Source organism: Acartia tonsa, chromosome 14 (assembly GCF_053477335.1).
Source record: "Acartia tonsa isolate MP-2025a chromosome 14, ASM5347733v1, whole genome shotgun sequence".
Taxonomy (NCBI): domain Eukaryota; kingdom Metazoa; phylum Arthropoda; class Copepoda; order Calanoida; family Acartiidae; genus Acartia; species Acartia tonsa.
In genome coordinates, this window is record NC_137273.1 from 13,083,269 (window position 1) to 13,093,192 (window position 9,924).

The following is a 9,924-nucleotide window of genomic DNA, read 5'->3' on the forward strand; positions in this document are numbered from 1 at the left end:
CCCGATGTGCCGAAGGCACGGGCTAAAAAACTGGTTTTTATCTTATGAGTGTACATTTTTATATTCGTAGAAAGCTGGATATAATACGATGATAGACATAGTTTTTTTCGTATGGATGAGAACCGGTTCCTATCCACCGTATTCGAATGAATACGAGAAATATCCTTCTATTACCACTGTCATAACAAAAGGCATTGATTTTATTTTACAATTTTTGGTTGGTATATCATTACATTGTCCTAGTATATAACTTTGACTAAACTTATCGGATGGTTTACGTTTAGATAATTTCTCATTCTACAGAACTATTTAGGTATGTTTTAAAGCAAAAAGCTTAATGTCAATCACTCAATTTATTAATTTTATATATGTAAAAAAAAATTATAAAGTAACCCACCTTTGATCCTTTAATGATGAAATTCTTTTCATGTGCGTCCTGGGGAGCTTTCTTGTCTATCTCAACAAAGGCTCCGCTAGCCTAAACAAGGATAATTATGTTAAGTACATCAGCAATAACAACCTGACAAAGGGGTAGTTGCACGAAGTGCATTTAAACTTGCATTTAGAGAACTGCATATTATTTTCTGTTCAATAGCTTAAACTACATTTATAGGACATATATTTGAAAGAATTTAAATTTTCTACCAGGTAGTTTTAAAAATATTAAGTCTTGAAAATCATATTTTTGATATATGTATATGCAACATAAATGGCTATCCTATTTTAACAAAAAACAGCATGATGACTATTTTAGTGGTGCCTAATTGATTGCTATATAATATATTGTAATACAAAGTTATATATGTAAGAAAGTATTCTTGTAACTTTTTAAATGCACTTCATAACTATCCCTTTAGTTTTTATTTCAAACGAAAGAAAACAGCCTAAATCCTGCACAAGATCAAGGTTTATCTTTTTTTATCTACCTTTTTATCCATCTATCTATCCATCCATCCATCTGTATATCATTCAATCTATCTATCTACCTTTAAATCAATACAGTATCCATCTATCGATCTATCTATATTTACCTGATTAATAGACTTGATGGTATCGCCACCCTTGCCAATAACAAGACCAATCTTGTCCTGAGAAACGGCGATATAGTCGACACAATCTCCGCCGTTCATACCGCCTGCTGGCCATCCTGCCATTGTCAATATATTTGGAAAATTTGTTTTCATTATATTGAGTATCAAATATTTTTTGTGGGGGGGAATTTATTAAAAGGAATAAATATATGGCTGTAAAAACCGATTAAACTCGTCTGGATGAGAACCAATTCTGTGCAATACTGAAAAACCATGTATTGCATCGTATTATGACAATTTTAATAACTAATCAAATCAAAATAAAAAAAATAGTATCTATTATGCAAAATGAACATTAGCAAAAAGGTAGAAACGGCTAAAAAACACCCATAAACCAGCACTTTTAGGACTTTTAAACAAAGGTGATGTAAAAAAGGAAATGCCTAAATCAATATAAATGTCACCCCGCCAATTATAACTATCCCCAAATATAATGTGCCTGTCGGCCTACCACCGCCACGGCCCATGCCGCCTCCACCCATAGGACGTCCACGGCCTGCTCCGCCGTTCATACAGCCCTCAAGCTGCTGCAAAAGTTCCATAACTTTGGCCTAAAAATACAGACAATTTGATGTGCATGTGCTTACAGGAATTTGTCTATGTGGAGTGGGTAGATTTCCTTCTCTGCAAAGAAGCATTAGTATGATTAAAGTTTGTCCATCAAAATTCAGCTTAAAATGCAGCTACTCTATAAGAAGAGCACGTGGGTCATCTAAAAAAATATACCTATCTCAAAAAACGCTTTTCTTATAAAATGTACCTTCAAGTTGTGTTAAATAACTGCAACTTAGTAATGTATTAGGGGAATTCGAATCGTTGATTGCAGACTCTGGGTCCAAAAATTAGGTAAAATTGGGCGGATGGCAGGTTTCGAATTCGGATTGCTATCCCTATTATGTGTGTGTGTTAAACATATTATATACATTACCTACGGAAATTTCAAATTCAGTCTACTACTATCAAATCTTTCTTTAAAAACTAAATTCTAAAATGAAAATCGTATCAACTTTGTGCCACTGATAAATATGTTCAGTTATTTGTTCATGTCATGTCATGTTACATGTAACATGTTACGTTAAACGTCACGTTGCAATATTACCTTAGCCACTTCGACGGTCTGAGGCGAGCCAGAAATACGCAGGGGCTTCTCATTGGCTGGACTGTTATTCTCCTACATAGAGAGATAGATAAATGGATGAAATATGGGTTGTTCCTCAAGTGACAATTAGTTAAAAAGGAACGTAAAGAATACACTAATTGTGAATAGAAACGCTTTTAAATTCGTCAAGCATTAAAAGGCATTTTAGACAATGAAATTTCATCAATAATAGAAAATCAACTAAGTACACTTTCTAACAAATTATGTGTTGAGATTGATTCTTCATTGTTTTCCTAAAAGATTAATAATCTAGATTTTCTATATTCATTAACAGATAAATATTTGAAGAAAAAAAATAGATCACCTGAATGATGACAATCTTTGCTCCAGTCTGCATTTGTAGATTTTTAATTGTCTCTCCTCCCTTACCGATCACCAGACCAACCTAAATGAGATACAATTTACAGAGAAGGATCAGGGTTTTTTAGTAGATTCAATTTTTAATTAATTTTACTTTTAGTTTTCATGATTCTCTTTAGAAGCGTAGCCGATTTCATATTCTGGTCTTGCCTTAAGTCTTCCACGGATAATAAGTTTAAGTCATCATTTTACAAAGTATAAATAAACAAACATAATATTTTACAACTGGACGAACGGACTTTCTGTTAACGATTACAGTTTTACTACGCTTTATAAATTGTACTTAACTGTTATAGGAATCATTATGCTAAGTTTAAAATCAATAATTCTAACATGTCTAAATTAACGAAAAGAGCTAACTGTTACGGACGGACGGAACGACAATAATCATAGAAAATCATCGTTTTAAATTATCTGACTGAACTTACCTTGTTTCCAGGGACCATAATCTCGACGGTGGAGTTACCACCGCCCCCTCCACCCATCTGGGGTCCACCACCACCACCCTGGGCCAGTGGACAAATAAGTTTCCGAAGAAAACAAAATTCATTTCGAGAAAAGTACTTTTATCCAAGTGTTGCGAAGCAATAACAAGCTCAAAATTTTTTTTAGACACAGTAAAACTTTAAAAAATACATTAAAATATTAATAGCAGTGGTAACTTCATTATGGAAGAAATTTTTTTGTCTGTAGCTTAAGATTTCAACAATGATTGAACCGATTGAGTTCTCTATTTGAAGTGATTTAAAGAAGAATTAAAAGGCAATAAAACATTTTGTTTGGATTATGCTAAAGAACAATTAACAAGACACAAGAGTAGAGCAGCTGTGCTATAAAAGTTTAATATGTTTGGTCAGTCAGGAAACTATTTGTTACCCATTCCTGGTTTCCACCACCCTGAGGCCCGCCAGGACTATTGGCGATCACGCCATCAATCAGTATCTTGGCCTACAATAGATAGAAAAATAAAGGATAATATTGAAAAGAAAAAATTGATTTAATGAATGCATTCAGGACACTCCTACTTCATTTGTTTTTTAATATTCTTCTTGGAGAAAAAAATTGTGGGAGGGGGGTTGGCGAAATCAAATGAAATATTTTTTTTTGTAGCCGAGGAAAAAAATTAGTCCACTGTGCAAATATTACCCCCTGAACTACAAATACAGAAAAACAAGTAATAAAAAAGTTAAGATAAATAGATATATAGAATATAGATAGATAGGTATACCTGAGATATAGCCTGGGGGCTTCCAGTCAGGGTGCACATTCTAACAGGCTGTCCGCCAGAGTCGGGGGCCATCTGAATCTTACATCCTGACAAAAAAAAGATTTACTTCGAGGGTAGTTATTAATCAATTATCGCAAGTGATAAAATATTGCAGTTAAAATACGACTCTTGACACGGGAATATGTTAAGAGGTATATTTTCGACCAATAGAAAAATCAGAAATGATTGACAAAGTTTTTGTTAGCTAACAACGTTACCTGATTCTTGTTGTAACCTTGTAATCTGTTCTCCGCCCTTACCGATAATCATACCGACCATTTTGTCGGGAACAGCCACCTTAATCATAGGTTAAAATTACGCAATTGAATGTCTGTACGTCCAAAGCAAAAAATCTCAAGATTTTTTTTTAAGCAAGCTTCCTGAATCCTAAAGGACCTCAATTAAATTTAAAGTAGAAATCCTTATTGGGCATAATGCAAAAAGACAAATTATTATTTCATGTAAAATAAGACAAAAAAAATGCTAACAATTTTCATTATGTTTACTTACCTATCTAAATTCTCAGAGTAAAAAAGTGATAAAAAATTTCATTGTGATATTTTTAAAAGGACAGATTCAAGCCAGTTATCAGAAAGATACAAATGCAGAGAGTTAAACTTTTTACATGCATTAAGATAGTTAGAAATATATTTATCCTGGTCCTGGATAGGCTTCATACCTGTTCAGTCAAAGTTCCGTTAGCCTCCATGACTTTCTTGTGGGCTGGCTCTTCTAATTCAAGTGCTGAACTACTTGGTCTCTTAATTCCTAAATATTACATTTAATTGACATAAATCAAATCAAAATATTTCAATATATCAAATCAATGAAAAAAGGTGCTTTTCAATCCCCAAAATTAAATCTGCACGCCACTGTTAATGATTAAGAAAATATAAAAATGGCTAAGTGAGAGAATGAATTGTATTGAGAGACGTTATAAAAAGGTCAAAGATTAAAAGCTATTTTCCTAGAATTTCTTAAATTCGAGTTAAGGATATATTTGGCATTTTTTATGAGGAATGAAACGAAGAAAGTTGAGATGGAAAACTATTTAAAGTGTATAGCTGGTTCGAACTTAACCATTTTAACCTAGAGAATGTATTATGTATTATTTTGGTATATCAAGATAGGGAATTCATGTCAATTTATCAATCATTGTCTTATCCTTAATGATAAAGTCTTGACATTAATGATATTACCTGTATTTGGGATTGAAGCTTGTTCTGGAGTTTTCAATTTTGCCGCAAGTTCCTACTCAGTTTTTCTTGTTTATGTCAACTCGCATTTATTAAGTTAATAATTGCCAAATTTTAGAGGTAAAACCGCCATTAGAATGAGGAAATGATAAGAAATTGTTGTGTTTATGGAGTTCCATATATATTTTTTTAAAGTTTACAATAAATATACTAAACTTCAAGAAATATGTAATGCTTTAAAACTTAGTAGGGACATCTGCTATATTGAAATTAATGAAATTGAAGGGTTTAAATTAAATTAAACGTAGAAATGTTGTACTCGTGAGTTAATAATGAATGGAAAAACTTTAAAAGAATGACATCAATGCAATTTGAATAGGTGTACTAGATCAATATCCTTCACAAAATGTTCTCGACTGAATCTTTGCTAACATAAAGTTGCGTAACGTATTCAATTCAATGAACTTCGTAAACTAACCCTACATTGGTGATGAAGAAAATAAGATAATTGTTTGTAGAAGTCAGATTATTGAACACATGCGTTTTCACAAACAAGAACAAACTTATTCCTGTGCTCTAGCTAAAGCAGTTTCATAAGCACCTGGTTGACCATTGCTCATGTCGCATTGCAAACAAAAACACTAATGTCAAAATAAGTGGTGTTTTATTCGAAAATGTTGTTTTAAGATTTAGGGGTAACTAATTATAATCACATCAAAATGTTTTTCGCTGTTTGTACTCCTTGTAAGCGCAATTTGTAGAATTTTTACTTTAGAATATTGTGAATTTGGACACTAAATAAGGTATATAAAAATCTTGATGAATTAAACAGATAATAAAACAATCATAATCAAATTTAAATATAAAAATAAAACACCACTTTCCTTATTTACGGTTACAAAAGGTTTCAACAAACAATCTTATTTCCAGATCAGATATCAAAATTGATTGTTTTAAGAGGTTACAAAGTTAGAAACAAGATACAGTTTAATATATTATTAATATACAAGATAGAAATAGGGATATTTTCACAAATTAAGATAAGTCTGAAAAAATAAGGTTATTAATATTAATAAATAAATATAGTAATAAATTACGAGATGATCTTTTAAGAAGTATCATATTTTATTTTCCATTTATAGGTAATTTCATTGCGGATTTAAAAATAAATAAATCTATCATACTTCTCCTTATGGGTCTAAAGTAATTTATTGTATTGTCATAAAATCATAAAAACGAACACAAAAAATATATCAATTTAAGATAGAAATTCGTTAGGATTCAATTAATAAAACTGACGATAAAATAACAATTTAAGAATATATTTATATAAGATCGAATTATATAAAGAAAAGCAATATTTAGAATAATTAAAAAACAAAAAAATTACAAAACATTGCAAATATGGTAAACATAACAAATCTACCGCTGACTTTAAATTCACATAAAAAAAACCAAAAGCGGTGAAAATAACAAAAAACAGACATACAAGCAAAAACTCATTTAAATTAATCAATAATCACTTTAACACTTGAAAAATTATCGCTAGCGGGTGTAAATGCGGCAAAAAGTGGTTTCCCGTGTCTAAACTCTCCCCGCCTAGCAAGCACTAACCCCCGCAGGTTGAGGTACGCGCAAATAAATCAATTATGCCGCGCTAAATTATGAACTCACAACAGAGTTTACAACTTTTCTCTTCCCACATTTTTAAATAAAATATTAAAAGATTTTTTTCACATATCGGATAACCCACAAAATTGTAGAACGAAGAAAAAAATTCTTTTAAAATATTAAAAATAAAATGAAAATAAATATATGAAAAGTTGTCTGTTGCTTTTTGCAATCCAAATGTCGTCTGTTTTCTGAAATTAATAAAAAAATGTATATATTCTTGGAAATGAGTTTTTCTTGTTGAAAACCATTAAACAAAATATTAATAAGATTAATTTATTATGATATTAAAAGAAAATTGCTAGTTTCGACCCCTGAACTCGACCTTAAAACGCCTATTTAATATATGCTAATTTGTGTATAAAGATATCATGTTACCTATTTTATGATAACAATTCCACAAAATTGATCTTAAAACTTATATTATACGTGGTAAATAAATTAATAGGTAGATGATTATATTTTTGTTCATAAAATTATATTCTTATAAGATATTGTATATACAATCTTTTAATCATTACCTATAGTAATTCTTCAAATAATATAATGGGACTAGATTCATTAAAACGAGGACTTTATCCATAAAAGCGAAGCTCTGGAATCAAACGGAAGAAAAAAGAACATAAACACTCGTAGAGTGTCAAAACTTCATAAGCAGAATATTATTTCAAGGGTATCAGCATTATATGTATACATAAAATACACGATTCTGTTTAATGACATACCTATTTTTTAACATTTATAGAGTTGCTACGCTTTCTAGATTCTACCTAAATGTAACATGATCATTATCTAAAGTATGAAATCGATATAAGACAATTCCCTGACATACAAGTAATAGGGAAAACAGCTAACAGTGACGTATAGACAGAATTTATTCATAAATAACCATATCCTGATAAAGTTTAAGCAAATAAACGAATTAATTGGTGACTGCAATATTTTGATTATTTTCCGTCCTTGTTGGAAAACGGTATAGTTGGTATTATTTACATAAAGACTGAAGGTGAGACATAACATTGGTACGCGTCCTTTTTATGAATAGTCAGAAAGACGGGTGGACGGACAGATAGAAAAGCCTCGCTTAATTTATACATAACCTATAATAGAAAAATGCTAGTTTGGCAGGGACACAGGGTCCAACTGGACGGATAATGACATATCAAGATTCAAGACAACCTTTAGCAATAATTGACGGTCATGTATCATAAATATGTGCTTCATGATCATATGGGACCCCAACTCCAACTTTTATCATGCCTACAATAACTCTATGAACGACTTTAAGTGTAGAAAAGCTTAGCGTTAAAAAAATCTTCTTAAGGAAAAAGTAAACAAAAAGTACAAATCAAAGTTGTTATATGATCTAAATCGACATAATTTAGCTGGAAAAAAACGGTGCTCAAATTATGGGAGAAATCTTGACATCTCAGCAATTTCCTTTTCTAGAATTTTTGACTCCCCTTATTTAGCGTCCTTATAAGTTTCCTGCATATGGCTTCGAAATCTGTTAATATACGATCTGGAATAGAAACGGTTCTCAGCAATACTGAAAAATCGTATTTCTGACAATTTTCCACGAATATTAAAATTAATGACAGTTTTGGTAGCCCGAGCTTTCGGCCCCTGGGGGCTGACTACTATTTTAAATTATTATTTTTCATTTTTATGTCCATAATACGGGTCTAACAAAACTGGTCTTATTATTTTTAATCTTTATATCCGCGGAAATCTGCTATAATACAATGGGAGTAATAACTAATATTGATATTTTTTCTATAAAATATTATAGACAGTGGCGTGCGAACCGAAGGGGGCATTTGGGGCAATCGCCCCCCCCTAGCGACCAAAACGCCTCCCCCTGCCCCCCCCTAGCCACCGCCCCCCCTGCCCCCCCCCTAAATGTTGAAAAATGCCCCATTTTGCCCCCCCCTGGTCATTAAAAATGCCCCTTTTTGCCCCCTACCCTACAAAAAGCAAAACTATCCCAGTTTCAAAAAAAAAGATCAAGAAATACTCAAAAAAAAAATTTTTGGCGCTTCGCGCCAAACAGACAGTTACTATTCATTTAACCTTACCAAATTTTTTAATTAGTGTAGAAATTAGGTTATAATCTTTTTTCACTGAACATAACAAACCAGGTAATAGGAAGTATTTTATTTTGTATAATATAAACTTTTTACCAAAGAAATTTTGTACATCCCCAATGATGATACACAAAATCACAAACCCTTATTTAGATTACAATTAGTGGATGAAATGTATGGAAACGCGACTTAAATAAGCAACCAATCAAAATTCCATTAAAGTCCCCAAAGTTGTTGAGCCAACGAATAAGAAAATTTTATATGAAATATTGGGGACTAGTGTAATAAATAGCCCAAAAACCCCTCCCTCCCTGCATATTTGAAGAAAAAAATTTGCGCTTCGCGCCCTTCCAAACGGTTTCTGCTTTTTATCACATTGCATTGTATATTGTGTTTTTATTTCTTTAAAAACATGTGTAGACAACAAATATTTAATCAAAAAGTTATTTTATATAAAAAAGAAACAGCGTTGATATTTATCTAAGCCTTTTTCTCAACACTGTATGTCTGTCTAAATGAATAACTATATGATGTCATTTTATTTTCAGGATAAGTTTATCATTTTTTTTTGTGTACATACCCTTACAAAAAGACATGTTTTTTTTATGGCAATTTTCATTAAAAACCATTAAAACTAAATACACTCTATATTCCTAACCTGATCAAATACGCCACTCTTGTTGTCTTTAATTGATTTTAGTTCAAAGGGGGAGTAAATATTTTAGGTGCGCTTCACGCACCGCCCTTATAAATCCTTGGAAACACCACTTAATAAAAAATTAACAGAGTTTTAAAGTGCCATTTAAAGAGGGTAGGATATGTTGATATAACTTTTTAGCTTCTCTATAATTCACTATGGCTGTCAGTACGTAATGCTAAGGGGGAAATGTGATTTTTTCAACTGCAATTAAAGATAGAAGGCTAAAACTTAATGTTAACATTCCCATCATTATGGAGTATAATTAACTATTAAAAATTCATGGAGGTTGGACTGCTTTTCAGGACGTTTTTGGCTATTTTTGTATCTTTTAAATTTCGGGTATAGTCCCTTTTGTGACATTGCCTCTTAAGGTGCATTTCGTCGTATTTTCAC

General features: G+C 31.6%; 1 protein-coding gene across 1 annotated transcript; it reads right to left on the reverse strand.

The window, feature by feature from the left end:
• Window positions 1–2,491: 2,491 nt before the first annotated feature.
• On the reverse strand, window positions 2,492–6,695 carry LOC145306438 (far upstream element-binding protein 1-like). The gene is made up of 9 exons (XM_080148533.1): window positions 5,958–6,695; window positions 5,640–5,714; window positions 5,077–5,125; window positions 4,557–4,645; window positions 4,096–4,174; window positions 3,839–3,924; window positions 3,486–3,558; window positions 3,039–3,121; window positions 2,492–2,635 (listed from the first exon to the last, which is right to left on the reverse strand). The coding sequence occupies exons 2-9, from the start codon at window positions 5,691–5,693 to the stop codon at window positions 2,492–2,494; spliced, it is 657 nt and encodes a 218-aa protein (XP_080004659.1). The 5' UTR covers window positions 5,694–5,714; window positions 5,958–6,695.
• Window positions 6,696–9,924: the final 3,229 nt, after the last annotated feature.

What these genes read in the sequence shown, in the direction of transcription:
- LOC145306438 (XM_080148533.1), bottom strand. Translation starts at nt 5,693, where the DNA reads ATGAGCAATGGTCAACCAGGTGCTTATGAAACTGCTTTAGCTAGAGCA. An exon ending in CTTTAGCTAGAGCACAGGAA is followed by an intron (nt 5,126 to 5,639) that starts TAAGTTTGTTCT and finishes ACTGAGTAGGAA; the next exon opens with CTTGCGGCAAAATTGAAAAC. An exon ending in GCCCCCAGGCTATATCTCAG is followed by an intron (nt 3,559 to 3,838) that starts GTATACCTATCT and finishes TATCTATTGTAG; the next exon opens with GCCAAGATACTGATTGATGG.